The sequence below is a fragment of the Pongo abelii genome, chromosome 20 (assembly GCF_028885655.2).
Source record: "Pongo abelii isolate AG06213 chromosome 20, NHGRI_mPonAbe1-v2.0_pri, whole genome shotgun sequence".
Lineage (NCBI taxonomy): Eukaryota > Metazoa > Chordata > Mammalia > Primates > Hominidae > Pongo > Pongo abelii.
The window spans coordinates 4,824,048-4,849,749 of record NC_072005.2 but is presented as its reverse complement, the minus strand read 5'-3'; the positions used below and the strand labels follow the sequence as shown (position 1 = coordinate 4,849,749).

The 25,702-nt window shown below is 54.3% G+C and overlaps 1 protein-coding gene across 3 annotated transcripts in view; it reads right to left on the bottom strand.

Annotated features, from left to right (window-relative positions):
• Window positions 1-25,232, bottom strand: part of UHRF1 (ubiquitin like with PHD and ring finger domains 1) — a 50,953-nt gene extending 25,721 nt beyond the window's left edge. Inside the window, exons 1-5 of one of the 3 annotated variants that reach the window (XM_024237711.3) lie at window positions 24,902-25,232; window positions 23,519-23,681; window positions 5,236-5,490; window positions 3,823-3,983; window positions 1,741-1,956 (exon numbers count right to left, since the gene is read on the bottom strand). In XM_024237711.3, coding sequence (XP_024093479.3) covers window positions 1,741-1,956; window positions 3,823-3,983; window positions 5,236-5,490; window positions 23,519-23,681; window positions 24,902-25,083 — 977 coding nt within the window. In that variant the 5' untranslated portion in view covers window positions 25,084-25,232. Of the gene's footprint in view, window positions 1-1,740; window positions 1,957-3,822; window positions 3,984-5,235; window positions 5,491-23,518; window positions 23,682-24,062; window positions 24,224-24,310; window positions 24,417-24,901 lie in introns of those variants that run through there. The other 2 variants (XM_024237712.3, XM_024237713.3) reach the window with 2 other exon arrangements.
• Window positions 25,233-25,702: the final 470 nt, after the last annotated feature.

Below are 25,702 nucleotides of genomic sequence, written 5' to 3'. Positions count from 1 at the left end.
CAACATGTCATGTACTATCACCCAGCCACAAAAAGGAGGGAAATTCCGACCAGGCTACAGCCTGATGCACCTCAAGGACATCACGCTCAGTGACGTCAGTGAACAGATGCAAAGGACAAATCCTGTGTGATCCCATTCCTAGGAGGTCCCCCGAGTTGTCACATTCACAGAGATGGAAAGTAGGATGCAGAGGTGTCAGGGGCTGGGGAGTGAGTGTTTCATGGAGTCAGAGTTTCAGTTTGGGAAGAGGACAAAGTGCTGGAGATGGCTGCATAACAATGTAAATGTGTTTAATGCCACTGAACTGTGCACTTAAACATGGTTCCAATGGTAAATTTTCGGCCGGGCGCAGTGGTTCATGCCTGCAATCCCAGCACTGTGGGAGGCTGAGGCGAGCGAATCACTTGAGGTCAGGAGTTCAAGACCAGCCTGGCCAACATGGTGAAACCCAGACTCTACTAAAAAAATATATATATATACAAAAATTAGCCAGGCGTGGTGGCGGGCGCCTGTAATCCCAGCTACTGGGGAGGCTGAGGCAGGAGAATCACCTGAACCTGGGAGGCGGAGGCTGCAGTGAGCCAAGATCATGCCACTATACCCCAGCCTGGGCGACAGAGGGAGACTCTGTCTTAAAAAAAAAAAAAAAAAAAAAAAAAGGTAAATTTTCTGTTACATACATTTTATCACACACACACACAAAAAGAGGCAAGGGAGAAAGAACAGGCTTTGCAAAATGCTCCTGCAAAGTGCCAGACAGGAAGGATTTTCAGCTTGGTAGGCCACATAGTCTCTGTTGCAACTACACAACTCTGCTCTTACAACACAAAAACAACCACAGGTAATAAGATAAAAATGGGTTTGACTATGTCCCAATAAAACTATTTGTCAAAGCAGGCAGCGGACCACAGCAGGCCTGTGGACTGCAGTTTGCGAACTCCTAAGCGGTGTGCTTTGGCGTGTATGTTTATGAACAGAATGTCCCTGGAAAGTTGGTTAACAGTGATGTCGCCAAAAAGGGGAACTGGGTGACCAGGCAGAGGAGGCAGAACCTTCATGTGTGGTCTTGGGTGCTTTCTGAATTTTGACCCTATGAATGGGACCTATTCACCAAATTTGAAACAAACAAAAGGGAAAAAGGAAGCTTGAGGCCAGGCACGGTGGCTCACTGCCTGCAATCCCAGCACTTTGGGAGGCCGAGGCAGGCGGATCACGAGGTCAGGAGATCGAGACCATCCTGGTTAACAGTGAAACCCCGTCTCTACTAAAAATACAAAAAAATTAGCCAGGTGTGGTGGTGGATGCCTGTGGTCCCAGCTACTCGGGAGGCTGAGGCAGGAGAATGGCGTGAACCCAGGAGGCAGAGCTTGCAGTGAGCCGAGATCGTGCCACTGCACTCCAACCTGGGCGACAGAGCTTGACTCCATCTCAAAAAAAGAAAAAAAAAACACGAGAAAAAGGAAGCTTGACAACTGCCTGTCAGGGCCTGGGGGTCTGAGACGGTTCCCTGGGCAGAGGCACTCAGGGGCACAAGGTGGTCGGTCTTAGAAAGATGCTTAGCAGTGAGCAGGAGCAGACCCCAGAGGGTAGGCAGGAAGGCCAGGCCGGAGGCTAAGGGCCTCGCACACATAGCGCTGGCTGGACGGCTTCAAAGCCAGTCCGGGGGCCCCGGGAGGGGCTGGGCGGCCAGGAGGGGAGGAAAGGAGAGAGGGAGGACTCGTCCCAGGACACGAGGCTCACCCCAGCACCACGTTGGCGTAGAGTTCCCGCGCCGTCCTGGTCTCGCGCTTCCTGGAGATCTCCGCGTCGTACCAGAAGCCCCGCTCCTTGGGGTTGTCGGGGTTGTAGTTGAGCATGACTACCTGGCCCACCTCCAGGTCCTGCCACTTGATGATGGTGCGGGCGCGCGCTCGGACGTCCCTGGAGTTCATCTGGACCACGCCGTTCTCCGGGTAGCTGGGAGGAAAGCCCCGGCCTTAGACCCCGCACTAAGACCAAGCCTCCTTCCCTCAATGGGAAATAAGCCGAGATGGAGACGGCCCCTCCCGACAGTGTGCAGAGGCCCCTCCCAACAGGCTTATTTACTGGTGTTGAGAAGACGCAGGTATATTAAGGCACATTCCAGGTACTGAATTGTTATGGGTTCCCCGTGTCCCCTGCAAAAAGAGATGTTCAAAGGCTGATCCCCAGTACCCATGAATAGGATTGTTTTTGGAAACAGGGTCTTTGTCGACAGAACCTTTGCAGATGAAATCATATTAAAATGAGATCACACTGCAGTAGGGTGGGCCCCAATCCAATAGGACTGGTGTCTTTAGAACAAGAGGAAAGGCCGAGCAAGGTGGCCCACGCCTATAATCCCAGCACTTTGGGAGGCCGAGGCGGGAAGATCACCTGGTCAGGAGTTCAAGACCAGCCTGACCAACATGGTGAAACCCCGCCTCTACTAAAAATACAAAAATCAGCCAGGCATGGCTGGGCACGGTGGCTCACGCCTGTAATCCCAGCACTTTGGGAGGCTGAAGCGGGCAGATCATCTGAGGTCGGAAGTTGGAGACCAGTCAACATGGAGAAACCCCATCTCTACTAAAAATACAAAATTAGCCAGGCACGGTAGTGCATGCCTGTAATCCCAGCTACTCGGGAGGCTGAGGCAGGAGAATCGCTTGAACCCAGGAGGCGGAGGTTGCAGTGAGCCGAGATCATAAAATTGAACTCCAGCCTGGGAAACGAGAGTGAAACTCCCTCTCAAAAACAAAACAAAACAAAAATTAGCCGGGCGCAGTGGTGCACGCCTGTAGTCCCAGCTATTTGGGAGGCTGAGGCAGGAGAATCGTTTGAACCCAGGAGGCAGAGGGTGCAGTGAGCCGAGATCGCACCATTGCACCAGCCTGGGGGACAGAGTGAGACTGTCTCAAAAAAATAAAATAAGCTAGGTGCAGCAGCTCATGCCTGTAATCCCAACACTCTGGGAGGCTGAGGAGGGTGGATCATGAGGTCAGTAAGTTTGAGACCAGCCTCACCTACGTACTGAAACCCCATCTCTACTAAATATACAAAAATTAGCTGGGCGTAGGGGCCACACACCTGTAATCCTAGCTACTCTGGAGGCTGAGGCAGGAGAATTGCTTGAACCTGGGAGGCAGAGGTTGCAGTGAGCCAAACCACACCATTGCACTCCAGCCTGGGAAACAGGGTAAGCCTCTTTCTCAAAAAAATAAAAAATAAAAATAAAAATAAAATAAAAATGCAAAAATTAGCCGGGTGTGGTGGCAGGCACCTGTAGTCCCAGCTACTCATGAGGCTGAGGCAGGAGAATCGCTTGAATCCGGGAGGCGGAGGCTGCAGTGAGCAAGTCAACCAACGTCCGTGTTTAGGCCACACCGTCTGTGAAATCTCACAATGGCAGCATGGACAGACGCAGCCACCATCTGTGTCCACTGGTGTGGACCCTGTGCTTGGCAGGTAGGAAGTGCCCGGTAAACAGTTGTGCAAGGACTGGAGACTGACGTTAGGGGTGGGGATGAGGGAGAGATGACAAACCCGGAAGATGGAATAAAACAGAAAAACGCATGGAGTGGCAGTTTCAGTGGCTGAGCAGAGCGGAACCCTCCGCGGAGACACAGGGGGAGGCAGCCGGCTTCGGGTCCCCAGGCTAGTCCCCGAGTGGGCAGCCTCCTATGCTGTTAGGAATTCGAGGGTGGGGCCCCAGATCCTGATCACCATCTCGAGACAGTGCCAAGCTCTGGCCTGAACACCCGCAGCCAAGGACGCGCATCACAGAGCCTGAGTACCCAGGCCCGCCCACCTGCCGTGACTCACTCGTCGTATTTCACGTGGTAAATGACGTCCTCCTCCAGCGCCGGGCTGGACGTGGAGCTGCAGGGCTCGTCCCGGGAGGGGGCCTTCCGCGTCACCCTGACCACCTGTGCCTCAAACCACGCCCCCATGTTCGTGTCCCGAGCATCGACGTACTCATTGACCTGTGAGGAACGAGGGAACTCTGGCATCCCAACGGGGTGAGGAAAACTGACGGGAGACCACCTTGGTTCTCGGACACTGGGATGCTCTGGAACGAGGGTGCAAACTCGAACGCCCACAGCGAGGTTTCTCCTCCCCGGCTGGGAACCGCTGCCCATGAGAAACCAGCCCCAGCAGGGGTGACGGGGATGCGGGGCCAGTGGGCATGGACTGTCTTAACAAAGGCCCCTGCGGCTCTGCTTCAGCCACAGCTGCTGGGAGGCCCTGAGAGACCAGAGCTGCCCATTTGTCAAGAGAAGCTGGAAATCCAGGCAGGGCGTCGTGGCTGACGCCTGGAATCCCAGCACTTTGGGAGGCCGAGGCAGGTGGATTGCTTGAGCCCTGGAATTCAAGACTAGCCTGGGCAATACGGTAAGACTCTGTGTCTACTAAAAAATAAAACAGAATGGGTGCGGTGGCTGACACCTATAATTCCAGCACTTTGGGAGGCTGAGGAGGGAGGATCACTTGAGGCCAGGAGTTCGAGGCTGCAGTGAGCTGTGATCACACCACACAGCTGGCCAACATGGCGAAATCCCATCTCTACAAAAAATACAAAAATTAGCCAGGTGTGGTGGCACATGCCTGTAATCCCAGCTACTCACGAGGCTGAGGCACGAGAATTGCTTGAACCCAGGAGGTGGAGGATGCAGTGAGCCGAGATGGCACCACTGTACTCCAGCCTGGTCGACAGAATGAGACCATGTATTAAAAAATAATAAAATTAGCTGGGCGTGGTGGCACATGCCTATAATGTCAGCTACTCAGGAGGCTGAGGTGGGAGGATCACTTGAGCCCAGGAGTTCGAGGCTGCAGTGAGCTGTGATCACACTACTGCACCCCAGGCTAGGCAACAAAGTGAGACCCTGCCAAAAAAAAAAGAAAAAAGGAAAGAGCTGGAAACCCAGATCTTTCTGTGACATTTCCTGATCTTACATGGGGGCAGCAAGTTCAGAAATGTCACAGCCACTGCAAGCTTCACGGAGAAGACACCTGCAGGCCCCCACACAGGACTCTGCTCTAGAGGTCCACAAAGGAATCCCAGGGTACCGTGTTCCCCTCAAGGAACGTGCAGGAAACCACCCCTTGGCCATTTCTGCCCAGCCAGAGCTGGAGAGGGGCGTGGGAAGCCCCTCCCGTGAGCCCTGGGTATGCAAAGACCAGAATGGCCGGGAGAACATCCAACCCCAGAGCAGCTGCAGAGAGGAGGCTCACCTTGTACAGCCCCAACTCCGTCTCATCCCACATGTCCTCGTCGGCTGGCCTGCTGTCAGTCTCGGCGGCCGCCTCGCCGTGGGTGGAGGACTTGTCCGACTCACTCTGGCCCAGGCAGCAGCCGGAGTCGGTGTCGGAGAGCTCGGAGTCCCGCTCCTTGGCGCTGTGGGGGAGCACGAGGCTCTGACGGACCAGGAGCTGGATGGTGTCGTTCAGGCGGACCTCGTAGTCGAAGAGGGTATGGCCGTCCTCCATCTGCAGAGACACCAGAGGCAGACGCTGTTTAGCCACCAAATGCCGAATGGGCGTCTGTGGGCACCAGTCGTGAACCAAACACTGTGTCCCAGCCCTCGTGGGGGGGCAATCTGCATCAGAGTAAAGGGCCATGATACCTGGGCCATGCCAGGGGGCTGTCCCGCTCACAAGCGGCACCCCAGTCCCTTCCCTCAGGGTCTCAGGCCCCTCTAGCGAGGGCTTTTGGCAGTACATGCAGGACGCACCCAGAAGCACAAAACATCATCACGGGGCACCACGTACACATGGGGGTCTCAGGAGTTTTTCCTAATACTTCATGTTTACGGCAGCTTTTGTGACAGTGAACATGTGTCACCTCTGTCACTGGTTCTCAACCAAACATGATTCAGGCCCCGGGAGACACTGGGCCATGTCTGGGACATTTGTGGTTGTCGCCACTGGGAGAAGCTCCTAGCATGGAGTGGGTGGAAGCCAGGAACACTGCTTGGCACCCTGCAGTGCCCAGGACGGTCCCACTGTCCAGTGTCGAGACAGAGAGACCCTGTCCCACCTGAACGGCAAGAGGCACATGCCAACATCCATGAGCTTCCTGGGTAAGGCTCCAGCGCCAATCTTGCCAGCCAGAGCACCTCCTCTGACCCTCAGCTTCCCCCGCCCTTTGTGCGCTTTTATCCTGATGCCCTCATCCCCTGGGTCCCGGCTCCACAGCCTGCCCCTCAGGTCACCTGACTCAGCAGGTATGTGAGGAGGGGCTCATCGCCTGAGCTGTTATCTGGCAGCTGGAGAAGCCGAGACATTTTGTCAAAAACTGCCCCTCCACACTCCACCAACACCCAACAAGGACCCCCTCCCTGGTGGTTTGCCATCTAGATGCCCCCAAGGCAACAAGTTCCTCTCCCCCGGCACTGCAGACATTGGGGCCAGGTCCTGGATCATTCTCTGGGGTGGAGCCGTCTGCAGGGTGCTGAGCAGCATCCCTGACCTCCACCTACTCCATGCCAGGAACACCCCATACTTGTGACAACCACAAATGTCCCCAGACATCATCCAGTACGGGGTGGGGGGGGTGTGAAATCACCCTGGGTGAGACCCCCTGGTAAGGGATTCCACAGGCCCCCAAGAAACTCCTTATCCCATGATGCTCTGCCCTACTGAGGTCCCAGGAGGCTGCACACATTAAAATCCAACACTGAGTGGGAAGCAAGAGAGGAGGTGAATCCCAGAAGCTGGGGGTCCCCCTAGTTTCCACGTCTGCCCCATCAGGAGTTTATCCCATGCCTGGTGCAAGCAGGATTGGACTCGGTTGGTTTCCATGTAATTAACACAGGTTTCTCGACCTCAGCATGGCTGACATTAGGGTGGACCACTCTGGGATGGGCTGGGTCTCCCCCTCTGGGCACTGGACAGTGGGGCCGTCCTGGGCACTGCAGAGGCACTGCAGCGGCCCTGGCCTCCACCAGTCATGACAACGACCGATGTCCCCCAGACATCACCATGTGTCCCCTAGAGGCAGAAATGCCCTGGTTCAGGAGCGTCCTTAGGAAAAGGGAGGAGACATACACAGAATGTCAGCTCTTCCTCCTTCCGCCCCTTGGGGATCCAAGGCCTGACGGCTGTTCAAATGCAAACAGCATGGGGGTCACAGCGAAGGCTAAGGCCCTTCTCTGCAGGCTTTCTTTGTTCACCATAAACCTAAGAACCTGATAAAGGCTGACTCATCTTTTCCAGAAAATTTTTTTTTTTTTTTTTTTTTTTTTTTGAGATGGAGTCTCACTCTGTCGCCCAGGGTGGAGTGTAGTGGTGCGATCTCAGCTCACTGCAATCTCCGCCTCCCAGGTTCAAGTGATTCTTGTGCCTCAGCCTCCTGAGTAGCTTGGGACTATAGGCATAAGCCATCACACCCGGCTAATTTTTGTATTTTTAGTAGAGACAGGGTCTCGCCATGTTGGCCAGACTGGTTTTGAACTCCTGAGCTGAAGGGATCCACCCACCTCGGCCTCCCAAAGAGCTGGGATTACAGCATGAACCACAGTACCTGGCCTGTTTTTTGTTTTGTTTTGTTTTTGTTTTGTTTTTTGAGACGGAGTCTTGCTCTGTCACCCAGGCTGGAGTGCAGTGGCACGATCTCGGCTCACTGCAAGCTCCACCTCCCAGGTTCGTCATTCTCCTGCCTCAGCCTCCCAAGTAGCTGAGATTACAGGCACCCGCCACCACGCCCAGCTAATTTTTTGTATTTTTAGTAGAGGTGGGGTTTCACCGTGTTAGCCAGGATGGTCTCCATCTCCTGACCTCGTGATCCGCCCGCCTCGACCTCTCAAAGTGCTGGGATTACAGGCGTGAGCCACTGCGCCCAGCCTTTTTTTCTCTTTAGAAAGGATCTCACTCTGTTGCCAAGGATGGAGGGCAGTGGTGCAATCGTAGCTCACTGCAGCCTCAAACGCTGGGCTCAAGCGATCCTCCTGCCTCAGGCTCCTGAGCAGCTGGGACCAGAGACATACATCACCCATGCCCAGCTAATTTTTTTTAAGAGATGAGGTCTTGCTGCTTTGCCCAACCTGGTTTTGAACTCCGGGGCTCAAGCAAGCGATCCACCAGGATCAGAAAAACCCGTTTGAACATGTACACACCCACCTACAGCTACAAGGGTTTCAAGGGCTGCTCTGAAACCCACCGTGGACATCGAGGGCCCACCAATATCTGCTTCAGCCCCTCTGTTCTCCCAGCAAGCAGTGAGTGCCTGTGACATGCTAGGCACTGCCTGGGAGCCAGGAGGAGGCTCAGGGCCAGCTCTCCAGCACAGAGCAGCTGGCTTCGGGGAGAGGTGGCACGGATGGAGAGGAAGAGGCACGTCAACCTGTACACGCAGGTTCACACGGCATCACTTACAACAGCCTCAGGGTGGAAGCAACCCAGGTGTCCATCAACAGGTGAGGGGATTGAGGCCGGGTGCGGTGGCTCATGCCTGTAATCCCAGCACTTTGGGAGGCCGAGGCAGGCAGATCACGAGGTCAGGAGTTCAAGACCAGCCTGGCCAACATGGTGAAACCTGTCTCTACTAAAAATACAAAATTAGCCGGGCATAGTGGTGGGCGCCTGTAATCCCCGCTACTCGGGAGGCTGAGAAAGGACAATTGCTTGCACCCGGGAGGCGGGGGTTGCAGTGAGCCGAGATTGCGCCACTGCACTCCAGCCTGGGCAAAAAGAGCAAAACTCTGTCTCAAAAAAAAAAAAAGAAAGAAAAGAAGAAAAGAAAACAGATGAGAAGATCAACACAATGTGGCCATCCATGTGTCAAAATATGACTCAGGCCGGGCACGGTGGCTCACGCCTATCATCCCAGCACTCTGGGAGGCCAAGGAGGGCAGATCACCTGAAGTCAGGAGTTCGAGACCACCCTGGTCAACATGGTGAAACCCTGTCTCTACTAAAACTACAAAACTTAACTGGGCGTGGTGGCGGGTGCCTGTAATCCCAGCTACTCCAGAGGCTGAGGCCGGAGAATTGCTTGAACCTGGGAGACGGAGGTTGCAGTGAGCAGAGATTGCGCCATTGCACTCCAGCCCGGGCAACAGAGCAAGACTGTCTTAAAAAATAAAATAAAATATAAGACAAAATAAAATACGACTCAGCCATGAAAAGGAGCAAGGCTGTGACCCAGGCCACAGCGTGGATGCACCTTGAGGACGTCACACTCAGTGAGAAACACCAGACACAAAAGGCTACACAGTGCGTGCTCCCGTTTCTATGAAATTTCCAGGACAGGCCAAGCCACGGAGGCAGGAAGGGGATTTCAGGGTGTCAGGGGGTGCGGGAGGAGACGCAGAAAAAGGGAGTAGTAGCTGGGACAGGGTTCAAGGTTTCCTTTCAAGGTGACAAAATGTTCGAAAATAGACTGCCATGATGATTACACAACTATGAATAGACCTCAACTGTGCACTTTAACTGGGTGAACTGTTGTTATTTAAAACAAGAAGCAGGCCAGGCGCAGTGGCTCACGCCCATCATCTCAACACTCTGGGAGGCCAAGGCGGGCGGATCACTTGAGGTCAGGAGTTTGAGACCAGCCTGGCCAACATGGTGAAACCCCGTCTCTACTAAAAATACAAAAATTAGCCAGGCGTGGTGGCATGTGCCGGTAATCCCAGCTACTCGGGAGGCTGAGGCAGGAGAATCACTTGAACCCAGGAGGAAGAGGTTGCAGTGAGCCGAGATCACGCCACTACACTCCAGCCTGGGCGACAAGTGAGACACCGTCTCAAAAAAAAAAAAAAAAAAAAAAAAAAACCAAAAACTTAACACCAAGGGCAAGCACTGGTGTAGACTGTGGACTCTGAAAGATGAAAATGACTCCACAGAGGGCCATCGATTGTAACCAATGCACTGCTCTATGGGGGAGGCTGACAGTGGGGGCGGCTATGCCTGTTGGGGCAGGGGGTCTATGGGAACTCTGTACCTTCTGCTCAATTTTGCTGTGAACCTAGAAGTGCTCTAGAAAATACAGTTTATTAATTTTTTTTAAAAAGGGGGGCTGGGCACAGTGGCTTACTCTGTAATCCCAGCATTTTGGGAGGCTGAGGTGGGCAGATCACTTGAGGCCAGGAGGTCGAGACTAGCCTGGGCAACATCGCCAAACCCCGTCTCTACTAAAAATACAAAAATTGGCCGGGCGCAGTGGCTCACGCCTATAATCCCAGCACTTTGGGAGGCCGAGGTGGGTGGATCACGAGGTCAGGAGATCGAGACCATCCTGGCTAACACGGTGAAACCCTGTCTCTACTAAAAATACAAAAAATTAGCCGGGCGTGGTGGCAGGCGCCTGTAGTTCCAGTTACTCGGGAGGCTGAGGCAGGAAAACGGCGTGAACCTGGGAGGCGGAGCTTACAGTGAGCCGAGATCGCACCACTGCACTCCAGCCTGGGTGACAGAGCAAGACTCCGTCTCAAAAAAATAAAAAAATTAAAAATAAATTAAAAAATTAGCCAGGCATGGTGGTCGGTGCGTGTAATCCCAAATACTCCAGAGGCTGAGGCAACAGAATCATTTGAACCCAGGAGGTGGAGGTTGCAGTGAGCTGGGATCTCACCACTGCACTCCAGCGTGGGTGACAGAATGAGACTCCATCTTAAAAAGAGAGAAGTCAAGTGCCCCCAGTATCACTGGGGCAGGGAAAGCAGCATGGGACAAGCCACATGGCGCTCAGAGGGAATGGACAGGGCACTCATCTGCATCTGGGCCAGCACGTCTGTGGCCAGGCACACCCCTCTTGCCAAAGCTGACATTTGGGGTCGGATCGCTCTCTGGGGTGGGGCCGTCCTGGGCCCTGCAGGGTGCTGATCAGCACTGCAGGCCTCCACCCACTCCACGCCAGGAACGCCCAAGTCATAAATGTCCCCAGACATCCCTCAGTGTCCCCTGGGGGGTGGAATCACACGCAGTGAGCACCCAAGCTAGAGCGGCCCTCACATGTGTCCGAAGGCCACGTGCGCAGAGGGGAAGCTGCTCGTCCTGTGTTTGCAGCAGCAATATCTGCCAGAACAGCGTGAGCATCCTGAGCTCCAGCCAGCGGGAGAGGGGCACACAGGCCGCGCTCACGGCTCAGCTGCATGGGGCAGCCAGGGGCAGCCAAGCAGAGGGGCCTCAGCACACGAGGGAAACCAGACCACTGCAGAGGATGGAAAATACAGTCCCAGCCCCACCCAAGACGGAGGACAGGTCGGAGGCACAGCCCTGGGCGAGGGGCTGCCTGGAAAGTAGGCGGCCAGCAGGGTGGCTGGGGGCCAGGCAGGCCAAGAACCAAGTGACCTGGACAGCAGGAGGTGGCAGGAGGGGCAGACGGAGCCAGGAGGGGGCCAGACGGTCGGACTCTATCCTGCCAGACTCAGACAGAGGACAAGTCGGGGAGGAGACAGACCGAGGAGGGGAGGCCAAGGCGGCAGAGTTAAGCAGGGAGGCAGGGCTGATGAGAACTGGCAGTGGGTGGGCAGGGGGGGCAAGGGCTGTGGACTGGGCGGCCAGGAGGGATCCAGTGAGGGGCCCTGGCCAGGCTAATGGGCAGCCCGTGACCGGCAGGAGCAGCTCAGGGAGCCGGGCCTGCAGTCCCAGCCCGTCCCCTCTCATCTGTTACTAGGGACAGCATCTGTGCCACCCTCGCTGGGCCTGACCAGCTGCCCCTCCATGACATCGGCCCTTCCCACATCGGAAAGGTGAGGTAGATAAAAGCACCCTGCTTAGCGTGGGCTATGTAGGAGGGACAGGAAGTGTCTCCCGGTACAATGATGTAGACAGGGGCAAATGGGGCAGGAAGTGGGGATGGGGCCTGGCCCAGGCTGGCACAAAGCTCTGACTCCAGAACACAACTCACGAGCTGGCTGGGCAGCCTCCTGATGCCGCTTCTGGAACATTGCAGAAGAGCCCCAAAGCAGGCAGGAGGAAGCTTGCACAACCCGAAGTGCGAAGGAGGAAGCTTAGTTATTGTTAAGTTCTGACTCCACAGGTGAGAGAAAACATGCTCAGTAAGGCAGTAATTGTTCTAAAGTTGTAAAGGGTCAGGCACGGTGGCACATGCCTGTAATCCCAGCACTTGGGAAGGCCGAGGGCAGGTGGATCACCTGAGGTCAGGAGTTCGAGACCAGCCTGGCCAACATGGCAAAACCCCATGTCTACAAAAAAAAAAACACAAAAAATTACCCGGGCATGGTGACAGGTGCCTGTAGTCCCAGCTACTCGGGAGGCTGTGGCAGAATTGCTTGAACCCAGGAGGCAGAGTTTGCAGTGAGCCGAGATCACACTACTGCACTCCCAGCCTGGGCAACAGAGCAAGACTCCATCTCAAAAACAAATAAATAAATGAAAACATAAAAAACAAAAGGCCAGGTCCAGTGGCTCACACCTGTAATCCCAGCACTTTGGGAGGCCAAGGCAGGCAGATCACTTGAGATCAGGAGTTCAAGACCAGCCTGGCCAACATGGTGAGACTCCATCTCTACTAAAAATACAAAAATTAGCTGGGTGTGGTGGCGCACGCCTGTAATCCCAGCTACTCAGGAGGCTAAGGCAGGAGAATCGCTTAAACCTGGGAGGCAGTGAGCCAAAATTGCATCATTGCACTCCAGCCTAGGCGACAGAGCGAGCCTGTCTCAAATAAATAAATAAATAAATAAATAAATACAAATAAAAATAAAAATCGAGTTTTTAAGACTTGCCTTGTATGTGGTCAGTTTCCCTAAGCCCTCCTTGTGGCCTGAGAAGAATGTGTTTTCTTTCTTGCTGGGTTCAGATTCCATCCACGTCATTACAGTAACCCTGTTACTTGTGTTGTTCAAATCACCTATATCTTTGTCAATTTTCTTTTTCTTCTTAAAACAGGGTCTCTCTCCCTGTTGCTCAGGCTGGAGTGCAGTGGCACGACCATGGCTCACGGTAACCTCGACCTCCTAGGCTCAAGCAATCCTCCCGCCTCAGCCCCTCCAAGTAACTGGGACTACAGGCATGGGCCATCACGCCCAGAAAGTTTTTTGTATTTTTTGTACAGACAGGGTTTCTCCATGTTGCCCATGCTGGTCTCAAATTCCTGGGCTCAACTGATCCTTCTGACTCAGCCTCCCAAAGTGCTGGGATTATAGGACTGAGCCACCGTGCCCAGCATCCTGACCAACTTTCTTTTTTTGTTTGTTTTTTGAGACGGAGTTTCGCTCTTGTTGCCCAGGCTGGAGTGCAGTGGTGTAATCTTGGCTCACTGCAACCTCTGCCTCCCAGGTTCAAGCAATTCTCCTGCCTCAGCCTCCAGAGTAGCTGGGATTACAGACATGCGCCACCACGCCTGGCTAATTTTGTATTTTTAGTAGAGACGGGGTTTCTCCATGTTGGTCAGGCTGGTCTCGAAATCCCGACCTCAGCTGATCAGCTGATCCACCCGCCTTGGCCTCCCAAAGTGCTGGAATTATAGGGCTGAGCCACCGTGCCCGGCATCCTGGCCGATTTTCTTTCTTTTTTTTTTTTGAGACAGAGTCTCACTCTGTCACCAGGCTGGAGTGCAGTGGTATGATCTTGACTCACTGAGACCTCCGCCTCCTGGGTTCAAGCGATTCTCCTGCCTCAGCCTCCCGAGTAGCTGGGACTACAGGAGCATGCCACCACGCCCAGCTCATGTTTGTATTTTTAGTAGAGACAGGGTTTCACCATGTTGGCCAGGATGGTTTCGATCTCTTGACCTCGTGATCCACCCGCCTTGGCCTCCCAAAGTGCTGGGATTACAGGCGTGAGCCACCGAGCCTGGCCCTCCTGACCAATTTTCTAACTGCGTGATTTATGAGCCACTGGGAAAGATGCATTGAAATTCCTGTACCTATGATGTCTGTGTTATAGTTATGGCATCTGTAACCCACTTCAAAATGATCCAGTAGGAGCCGGTACGGTGGCTCACATCTGTAGTCCCAGCTGCTTGGGAGACTGAGGCCGGAGGGTCACGTGAGCCCAGGAGTTTGAGGTTGTCATGCAAAATGATCACATCTGTGAATAGCCACTGTGCTCCACCCTGAGCAACACAGCAAGATGCCTTCTCTTAAACAATCCAGTCAGGTAGAGGTAAGTGAGTGAGGTAGAAACGAGCAAAGTGAACCAAAGTGAACAAGATCAGACACAGCAGATGACTACTGCAGAGGGTGATGGCTACGTGGGACTTCTTTTTTTTTTTTTTTTTGAGACAGAGTCTCACTGTCACCCAGGCTGAACTGCAGTGGCGCAATCTCAGCTCACCGCAACCTCCATCTTCCGGGTTCAAGCAACCTTCCCGCCTCAGCCTCCCGAATGGCTGAGAGTACAGGCGCGTGCCAGCATACCCAGCTAATTTTTGTATCTTTGGTAGAGACGAGGTTTCACCATATTAGCCAGGCTGATCTCTAACTCCTGACCTCAGGTGATCTGCCCACCTCGGCCTCCCAAAGTGCTGAAATTACAAGCATGAGCCGCTGCGCCCAGCCTCTTTTTATTCTTCATTAATAATTTAAATGATTGGCCAGGTGCGGTGGCTCATGCCTGTAATCCCAGCACCTTGGGAGTCCAAGGCAGACGGATCACCCGAGGTCAGGCGTTCAAGACCAGCCTGACCAACATGGAGAAACTCCGTCTCTACTAAAAATACAAAATTAGCCAGGCGTGGTGGTGGGTGCCTGTAATCCCAGCTACTCGGGAGGCTGAGGCAGGAGAATCGCTTGAATCCGGGAGGTGGAGGGTGCGGTGAGCTGAGATCACACCACTGCACTCCAGCTTGGGCAACAAGAGCAAAACTCTGTCTCAAAAAAAAAAATAATAATAATTTAAATGACAAAAGATTTACCATTATGGAAATTTGTAAAGTCTCTTATCATTGAACCTAGTGAAGTTAAATGTCCCTATTAAATGATACCACCGTGGCCCTAACTCAAGGTCTGCTACTGTGCCTGGTGAAAGGAGTGACTTAATCTAAAACCCACTTGCCGTTTTTGGCAAAAGGAAAATCATTATCAGAAAAGATAAAATGGGCCAGGGGCGGTGGCTCACACCTGTAATCCCAGCACTTTGGGAGGCCGAGGCGGGCGGATCATGAGGTCAGGGGATCGAGACCATCCTGGCTAACACAGTGAAACTCCGTCTCTACTAAGAATACAAAAAATTAGCTGGGTGAGGTGGCGGGCACCTGTAGTCCCAGCTACTCGGGAGGCTGAGGCAGGAGAATGGCGTGAACCCGGGAGGTGGAGCTTGCAGTGAGCCGTGACCACGCCACTGCACTCCAGCCTGGGTGAGAGAGAGAGACTCCACCTCAGAAAAAAAAAAAAGTTCAAATGGGGCTGTGTGCAGTGGCTCACGCCTATAATCCCAGGTATGATTTGGGAGGCCAAGACGGGAGGATCACTTGAGTCCAGGAGTTGAAGATCACCCGGGCAACATGGCAAAACCCATCACTACAAAATTTACCTCTAGTCCTAACTACCTGGAAGGCTGTGGTGGGAGGATTGCTTGAGCCCAAAAGGCGGGGGTTGCAGTGAGTCGAGATTGCACCACTGCACTCCAGCCTAGGAGACACTGACCCTGTCTCAAAAAAAAAAAAAAAAAAAAAAAAAAAATGAGGTCAGGAGCAGTGGCTCAGGTCTATAATCCCAGCACCTTGGGAAGCTGAGGCAGAATGATCATTTGAGGCTAGGAGTTCAAGACCAGCCTGGGTAACATGGCAAGAACCCATCTCTATAAAAATGTTTAAAATCAGCCAGGTATAGTGGTATACAGCCTATAGTCCCTGCTACTTGGGAGGCTGAGGCAGGAGGATCACTTGAGCTCAGGAATTCAAGGCTGCAGTGAGCTAAGATTGTGCCACTGTACTCCAGCCTGGGCAACAGAGCAAGACCCTGTCTAAAAAAAAAAAAAAAAAAAAAAAACCAGCCAGGCACGGTGGCTCACTCCTGTAATCCCAGCACTTTGGGAGGCCGAGGCAGGCAGATAACTGGAGGTCAGGAGTTAGAGACCAGCCTGACCAATATGGAGAAACCTCGTCTCTACTAAAAATACAAAATTAGCCAGGCATGGTGGCGCATGCCTGTAGTCCCAGCTACTTGGGAGGCTGACGCAGAATTGCTTGAACCAGGGAGGCGAAGGTTGCAGTGAGCTGACATCAAGCCAACGCACTCCAGCCTGGCGACAGAGCGAGACTCTGTCTCAAAAAAAAAAAAAAAAAAAAACAGGCCAGGCACAGTGGCTCATACCTGTAATCCCAGCACTTTGGGAGGCCAAGGTGGGTGGATCACCTGAGGTTAGGAGTTTGAGACCAACCTGGCCAACGTGGTGAAACCCCGTCTCTACTAAAAATACAAAAAAATTAGCCGGACATGATGTTGTGCACCTGTAACCCCGGCTACTTGGGAGGCTGAGGCAGGAGAATCACTTGAACCTGGGAGGTGGAGGTTGCAGTGAGCCAAGATCACGCCATTGCACTCCAGCTTGGGCAACAGAGTGAGACTCCATCTCAAAAACAAAACAAAACAAAACAAAAAAAACAAAAAAAACCCATAGCAAACGCACACATGTTCAAGCACTTCTGGAAGCAGACAGGCTACTACAGGGGGGAAACTGAAGGTCAAGGCAGAGTGGAAGATATTCTCCTTGCTTTTTGGACATTTGGAATTTTGTAACATGAGCATTGTATAAAAGCTAGGCCAGGCCCAATAGCTCCTGCTTGTACTACTCAGAGGGCTGAGGCAGGTGATCACTTGAGCCCAGGAGTTTGATACCAGGCAAGACCCTGTCTCTGCAAAAAAGTTTGTTCAATTAATAAAAATTTAAATATTGGGTATGGTGGCAGGCACCTGTAGTCCCAGCTACTCGGGAGGCTGAGGTAGGAGGATTGCTTGAGCCTAGAAAACAGGTTGCAGTGAGCCATGATCGCGCTGCTGCACTCCAGCCAGGGTGACAGCAAGACCTTGTCTCTTTTTTTTGAGACGGAGTCTCGCTTTGTTGCCAAGCTGGAGTGCAGTGGCGTGATCTCGGCCCACTGCAACTTCCACCTCCTGGGTTCCAGCAATTCTCCTGCCTCAGCCTCCCAAGTAGCTGGGACTACAGACGTGCACCACCATCCCCAGCTAATTTTTGTATTTTTAGTAAAGATAGGGTTTCACCATGTTGGCCAGGATGGTCTCGATCTCTTGACCTCGTGATCCGCCTGCCTCGGCCTCCCAAAGTGCTGGGATTACAGGCGTGAGCCACCGTGCCCGGCCTTGTGGACCCTGTCTCCCTTAAAGGCAAAAAAAAAAAAAAAGTCCAGATAAATACATATACAACTTGATAACTAAGTTTGCTGATTCCTTTTGAAAACTTAGACAAAGGGCCGAGCGTGGTGACTCATGCCTGTAAACCCAGCACTTTGGGAAGTCAAGATGGGAGGATCACTAGAGGCCAGGGGTTCAAGACCAGCCTGGTGAAAATAGCGAGAACCCATCTCTATAAAAAAGAAAAAAAAAAACAAAAACTTAAGACTAAAAGCTCACTGCACCCCACCCCCCTGGAGCTGCCCACTTCCTATCCCTCGTGCAACATTCAGCGGCTCTCTTTCAGGGTGCTGAATGCTGCCTAGCAGCACAGCAGGGCAGATAACAAATGCCACCAGGTTTGGGGAGCGGTGGTTCTCCAACTTCGGGGATAGAAACCAGATGTTTAGGAGCTCAGCAAAGACCATGTAAGCCTCGAATCAAGAGGGACCTCCAGCCGGAAGAGAGAGTGCCTGCAGGGGCCTGACGGGACCTGGGAGGAAGGAAATGAGAAACTGCTCTGCCTTCCAGAGCGGCAGCCACAGCTCCTGCTGGCTCGTCTCAGCGCCTCTGCAACAACCTCAGGTGCGGGCAAGACAGACAGACGAAGGGAGGAAGGAAAAACTGATGCAGGAGGATCCTAGACACGGAGAAGCCAGAACCCACAAGAAGGGGGGCGGCGGTGGCGTGGACGGCACACAGGACGGGTGTGGGCTAGTGACAGCGGAACTCTGCCCTTCGACCCAGCCGGGTCACCGCTGAGGACAGACCCTAGAGCGGCACTTCGGGGGTCAGTGAGGTCAACACGACCGCCACAAAGACACCATGATCACTGTCGCTGCCACCTTCCCTCTTGCGGTCTCAGGAGGGCACATGGAGGCCTTTGGAGGCTGCGTCACCAGGGACGGCTCCGCCAGGTTGACAGCTAGAAGAGGGGGCGCGCTTGTCTTCTTGTGCTCTGAATTTCTCAGCTTTCAACTTATTTGGGTTTTTTTTGTTGTCGTTGTTTTCTTTTGAGACAAAGTCTCACTCTGTCTCCCAGGCTGGAATACAGTGGTACAATCTCGGCTCACTGCAGCCTCAACCTTCCAGGCTCAAGTGATCCTCCCACGTTGGCCTCCCGAGTAGCTAGGACTACAGGCATGCACCACCATGCCCGGCTAATTTTCATTTTTTGTAGAGACAGGGTCTTGCTACATGGCCCAGGCTGGTCTCGAACTCCCAACCTCAAGCGATCCTCGCCTCAGCCTCCCAAACTGCTGGGATTACAGGTGTGAGCTACCATGCCTGGCCTCAATTTCTAACACAGTAACAACCGACAGACATAATCCACACAGACACAGGCTCCTGGGGCTATTGGATCATTCTGGAAGATGTAAAGGGTCCTGAAATCCGTTTGAGAACCCCTGACCTGGAAAGACTCCAACACAGCGCACATAAGGATCTGCTCCAGCACACTCCACAGCAGCATTCTTCCTAGCCAGAAAACCCGGACACACCAACTGAGGCTGGATTAAAGTATGCAATCTAATTGACAACTATGTCCACGGGGACAATTCTAGCCTGCACTTATTTTGTTTTGGTTTTGTTTTTTGTTTTTTTTGAGACGGAGTCTTGCTCTGTCGCCCAGGCTGGAGTACAGTGGTGGGATCTCAGCTCACTGCAACCTCCACCTCCCAGGTTCAAGCGATTCTCCTGCCTCAGCCTCCTAAGTGGGACTACAGACATGCGCCATCACGTCTGGCTAATTTTTGTATTTTTAGTAGAGACGGGGTTTCACCATGTTGGCAGGCTGTTCTAGAACTCCTAACCTCAGGTGATCCACCTGCCGTGGCCTCCCAAAGTGCCGGGATTACAACCATGAGCCACTGGGCCCAGCCATACCTGTTTTTATAAATCAAGTTTTATTGGAACAAAGCCACGCCCACCCGTTTACAGATCGTCTACAGCTGCTTTGGGGCCACAACAGCAGTGGTGAGTAATCCTAACAGAGGCCGTGCCCTCTACCAGGGGGCCCTCCTGGGGGAGGGATGCCATAGTGGGTGGGAGCTGGTGGTGGGGACCCTCCCTCTTGCAGCCAGAAGGGCAGGTCTCTGTAAGGGGGCCGTCCAGTGGGGACACCTGAGGCATCACTGTGACAAGTGACCCTTGCAAGGCCATTCCTGGGCCACCATTTCAACTGAGGCATCAGACTGACCTTAATCCTGCCTTTGAGGCATGGAAGTCTCTGGGGATATTTGTGGTTGTCATGACTGGTAGGGCAGGATGCTCTGGCATGGAGTGGGTGGGGGCCAGGGACGCTGCTCAGCACCCTGCAGTGCCCAGGACGGTCCCAGCCAGAGGATGACCTGGCCCCAAACATCCACAGTGCAGAGCGGGAGAGGCCCTGTGCTAAGAGATTTATTTCACTTTCATTGTGAGCCTGGCACAGGGCTCACTCTGCCCTTCAAATCCATAACCTCATTGAATTCGCACCACACTGCAGCGTGGTGGGTATTAGCCCTGTCTAAAATAAGACGATGTGGGAGCTGGCGAGTCGCTGGCCAGGGATGCTGAAAAGATTATGTACAGTGCAGAGTGTTGTACCTGAGCAGGTTAAAGGTGCCGCAAAAGACAGCTATTGTTATTTTGATGTGCAGCCACAAAAAAGATTGAGGAGTAGGGGGCCGCAGATGCCTCTCCCGTTGCCTAGGCTGGGCCATCTGCCCAAAGTCACTGCCCTCGATCAGCTCCCTGCGTTCCCGCCCATCAAGCAACATCACTGTCACCCTATTCAGCCCAAGTGAGACCACCACGAGATCCTCCATATTCCAAGACAGACACAACTCTGTTCTGCTCTGGGGTCTCCATCAACTTCACTGCAGACCTTGGGCTGCTAGGCCAGGTTTCTTTAAACAGGGAAAAAAAAGGACTGTGAACACTCTAGAACATTCTATAAGGACAACGGCCCATTTGCACCCACCAGGAACTGTGTTGCTTTCTATCACGTCAGCCTGGGTGCCTGCAGACTTCACACTCTGGGAGGTGCTGCTGTGCGCCTCTGTCCCGCTTTCCCGCCACTGTCCAAACCTCCCTGCTGCCAGCTCACTTTCCCAGCCATGCAAGTGGGGAAATTGCATCACCTCTCTGTGGCCCGGAAGACAGAAGCAACGACACGATCTCTTAAAAGCTACTGCATGGGGGCCGGGCGCAACGGCTCACACCTGTAATCCCAGCACTTTGGGAGGCCAAGGGGGAGGGGGGGAGGGTGAATCACCTGAGGTTGGGAGTTCGAGATCAGCCTGACCAACATGGAGAAACCCCATCTCTACTAAAAATACAAGAAAAATTAGCCGGGCATGGTGGCGCACACCTGTAATCCCAGCTACTCAGGAGGCTGAGGCAGAAGAATCGCTGGAACCCAGGAGGCGGAGGTTGAGGTAAGCCGAGATCACGCCATTGCGCTCCACCTTGGGCAATAAGAGCGAAACTCCGTCTCAGAAAAAAAAAAAAAAAAAAAAAAAGCTACTGCATGGGAAACAGCCACAGGGTAAGGGAACTAAGAGGCAGTTATGAAGGTTACATAGGAATATGGAATCTTTTCATAACTACCAGAGCTGACCTGGGAGATGAAATTCAGTGTTGAGAGCCCAGTCTCAGAAACCAAAATCCCAGGTTCCAATCCCAGCTCCCTGTTCAGTTCAGGTGAGTTCCGGCAGGGCTAGGTCCAGGTGTCATCACTGCCAACATCCTGACAATTAAAAGCACAATGTACGTGGCTGGGCGCAGTGGTTCACACCTGTAATCCCAGCACTTTGGGAGACAGAGGTAGGTGGATCACCTGAGGTCAGGAGTTCGAGACCAGCCTGGCCAACATGGTGAAACTCCGTCTCTACTAAAAATACAAAAAATTAATCAGGCGTGGTGGTGGGTGACTGTAATCCCAGCTACTTGGGAGGCTGAGGCAGGAGGATCACTTGAACTTGGGAGGTGAAGGTTGCAGTGAGCCCAGATCGAGCCACTGCACTCCAGCCTGGGCAACAAGAATGAAACTCCATCTCAAAAAAAAAAAAAAAAAGTACAATGTACATGTCTAATTAACATAAGTGTTCCTGTCATTGTCACACTAAACTTAGAAATGTGACAGACACTATTGTATGACTCAAGTATTATGTTACAAATGAGGGGAGATAGGGGTTTTGGGTTGCATGGATGTAGACATTTGTCAAAATTATTCAGTCTGTTTAACATCTATTTCACTATAGACAAAGTTTTTAGGTCAGGCACTGTAGCTCACGCCTGTAACCCCAACACTTTGGGAGGCCAAGGCAGGAGGGTCACTTGAGCCCAGGAGACCACCCTGGGCAACATAATAAGACCCCATCTCTACAAAAGATACAAAAACTGGCCAGGCATGGTGGTGCATGCCTATAGTCCTAGCTACTTGGGAGGCTGAGGCTGGAGGATTGCTTGAGCCCAGGAAGCTGAGGCTATAGTGAGCTGTGATCGTGCCACTGCACCACAGCCTGGGCAGAGTGAGATCCTGTCTCAAATAGGAGCAACAACGACAACAACAAAAATCAATGAAAACAGAACCAAAAACAAATACTGAGCTCTAGTTACTGATGGTGTGCTGCAGTAATTAGGGGAAAGGTGGACTGGTGTCTGCAACTTACTTTGAAATACATCCTAAAAAGATGGATTGGCGGGCAGAGAGAAAGACACAGAGCGCTTCAAGATAAACCTAATACGTCAGAATACCGATGGTGAAATCTACATAGCAGGTGTGTCTAGGTGTTTTCCCATTCCTGCACGGTTGAAATGCAAAAGTTAAAATGCTAGCTCACTGGCTGGCATAGAGTGGATACTCAGCATTATCTCCTCCAGAGTCCAACCCGCCATTGACCTACGCTGTGAACTTAGAAGGTCCTTGCAGGCTTCAGAAACTCTTTGTGAAATGAAGCCTTCTGTGCTGACCCAATAGGCTGAGTGGCAAATCAAAATCAGTTTGGATGCCACAAAGGGAGCACGCCTCGTAGGAGGAGGGAGGAAGAGAGCGCCAGGCGGAGCTCCTCTGTCGAGCCCGGCCCTGCCTCTTTGCACGCACGCGGCTTGCACCGTCAACTCCCCAAGTTCTCCAGATCGCCTCCTCCCGGGGCAGGGCGGGTTAACTCAGATTCTTAAGACTCAAGTCATCACGTCTCTTACGGGAAGAGGGCTAATGAAGGTCTCCTATGGCACGCAAGCCGGAGAAATTAATCATCAGGTCTCATCTGGAGTGAGCAGGCATGATCCTCCCGGCCCCCAAAAACCCCTGGCCAGGAGCGGTGTTTATTTTCCAACCTAGACACCAGATGGCAGCAGTACCCGGTTCAAAATCCAACAACAACACAGTGGGGTACACGCAGCTCAACTGAGGACTTTTAATCCAGTTCCGGTAGTCTACGCCCGTCCCCACGGTCCAACCAACTCCAGCAGACGGGACCTACACCTTCGATCACACTGTCTCATCCTGCTGGGAAACCCCACTCACAGTAGGTCCCACAGTCCCCCACAAAAACACCAACCAAAGTAGCACCTCCATCCCCAGGTGCCAATGGAGGGAGCGCCCCAAACGTGGCAGCTATGAAATCAAACAGGGACATTTTAAATGCAACGAGGGGCTGGACAAAGAATAGAGAAAGAGACGAGGGCCGGTGGACCCCTCGGGGACCACACGCCCCAGGTCACCAGCAGCCGCAGCACAGCAGGCTCAGAGTGGCGGAAATTCCTGATTAGCAAGCACCATCTCCAGACTCTGAATAAGCTAATCCAAATTTTTAGAAAAAAACACTCTCAGGGTCTGATGCTTAACCGGTACAGGCTGTGAGCAATTGATGGTGGATGTTTAAAAAAGAAAACCTGGTCCCCCTCCGTCCTAGCTACCAGACGGTCCTGGGCCCTTTCTCGAAAATTTCTCAGCCTTCCATCGGCCACCTCCAAAACTTCTTTCTCTAGCCATTATTTTGAGGGGGAGCTTTGAAAAAAGAAGTTTAAAAGCCCAGACCCTATAGATTCGAGGGCCAGCCGCCAGCCCAGCGTGTCAATCTGTGAGTCCTCCCTTTGTTCCTTCCTCTCGCAGGCATTTGAGGTTTCTGTGGACTTCTCCTTCCGGGAGAGGTGAAGTGGGACCGGACGAGGTTGTGGGGGGAGGTGGGAGGGAGAAAGTATCGGCTGGTGGCTGCAGAGGCGCGGGGCCTGGACCAGGCATAGAACAAAGGTGCTGGCGGCGGGTGTACCTGTTTGCCCCTGTAGAACAGCCTCTGCAGGCCTGGCTCCACGTGGAACAGCTCCTGGATCTTCCGCCTCAGCTCCTCCACCTTGGTCAGCCTGGACAGCGAGTCCACCGTGTGGGTCTGCCTCCCGTCCATGGTCCGGACCTGGATCCACATGGTGTCGGCGCTGAGGGGAGGGACAGCAAAGACCCCAATCAGTTTTACCAGCACCTCTAAGCCATGCCATGCTCTAAGGAGTCGGGTTGCTTTTGTCCGGCCTGTGGACACCAGGAAACTCCCAGGATGCCCTCCCAGTCCTCCTATACAGCCAGACCCCGGCCAGGGCCAGACACAGGAAATTAAGGACTTAAGGCATTAACGACTACCCAAGTGTTGAAGATTGAGGAGGAAGGAGAATGAAAAGAGGGAATTGAAAGGAAAGCAAAAGGTCCAACCCATCCCTCCTTCCCCCATGACCAGAGGAGGAAGGAGGCCCCGGCCAAGTGGCCGAGTTGGTTCGTTTATTCATTCATTCATTCATTCATTCATTCCTCGGATTCCTATTTACGGAAGAGGGAATCCCAGAAGTCCAGCGCGGGCCGGAACTTCAGAAGTCCCGGGGGAACTCAACCAAGTGCTACTGAGAGGGAAAAACCCCACCCGAGATCCTCGGACCCCGGGACCCCTCGGTGCCCGCGCCCCCCCCTCCTTGCCGCCCCCCCCGCGCGCGTGCGCGACCGGGCCCGCCCCGCGGTGGCCATGGTAACCGGCCGCCCCGTCCCGGCCACCCGCGCGCGCGCGCGCCCCGCGACTCACCTCGACCTCTAACCCCCGGCAGCTCGCGCCCCTCCAAACCCTGGACCCTCGGCGTCCCTCCCGCACTCCCACCGGCCCGCGCGGGTCTCGCCAGCGAGCCCACGCCCACCCCCGCCGCTGGGACTACAGAGGGGGCCCCCGCTCGTCAAGTCCCGCCCCCCTTCACTTGAGCCGCCTCTTATTGGCTCCGCAGCAGCCGGCCGCCCCGCCCCGCTCGCTCCCCATTGGCCCAGATGCGCCCGGGGAACTCAGGGCGCGCGAAATCGGGCTCGGGCGCGACAATTGAATCGCGGGGCACCCCGCGCGCAGGCGCGGAGCCTGACATCCTCCCCGGCGGCTCGCCGGGCCCTCCCCCACCCGGCGCGCTCGACCCCCCGCCGGGCTCCAGGGACGCAGCGCTGGTCCCGGCTCCAGCCGGGTGTGTGCCGGGGAGCGACTCCCGAGGGTTAGGCGGAAGGGGAGGCCCTGGATCCCGGGACAGAGTGCGGGACACGCGTGCGCCCGGGCTGGCCGCGCGGGAAAGTTTTGCAAAGTTCCCGAGCCCCGTGCGCCCGGCCCGGGCTGGCACCCCGACCCGGCCCGCCCGCTCACCTCTCCGGTCGCCGCGAACAGCTTGTCTGCCTGCGCGCCTGGCCCGGCTGGGGATGGCGATGAAGCCGCTTGCGTGGTCCGGACCCCGCGCGGACTTGCGTGCGACCCGGAGCGCCCGCTCGGCAAACGCTGCCCGCCGCGCTGCCAGCTGCTCTGATTTTTTTCCCGCGAAAACTCGGCATTTGGGAGTTGCGGGGCCGCAGGAGGCCGTGCCGGGGGCGGGCGCCTGCCTCCTGATTGGCCGACGCAGTGGCGGGAAGCGAGAAAGAGGGTGGGGGGCGCCCCCGCCTCTGTCCACGGCGCCTCCGCCTAGCGGGCCACGGCTCCGCCCAGCCCTGCGCGCTCTGCTGGGCGCGCCCAGCGTGCAAAGGGGCTGCGTGGCAGGCCCTGGTCACCCCCCGCACGTGGACCCCCCCCAGGAGCCTTGGGGACCCCCAGGGTACAGAACCCCTGACCTCTTTAAGTCCAAGTCCGTTCACAGCCCCCCACTCGCACGCATTGACCAGTAGGTCTAAGAAGGCCAGAATAAATGTGTAAATACTGCGAGGGAATGTGGGGGGCCCCAGGAGACCACCTGCACCCTAATGGCTCGCCTGATCGCCCCAAGCCCCACTGCCTGGCGTCAGGGCCTGCCAGGGCTCCCCACTCTACCCACCCGCAGGGCTTGTTTGCTGTCTTTTCCCGCCTCGTTTTCCCGCCTTCTCCAGGCTGTCCAGGCGGGCAGGGCTGCCCTGCCCCCTCCGCTCTGTCTATTCCACTCTGACCAGTCCTGGCGGGCACAGGAGTGACCTGTGCTGGGCA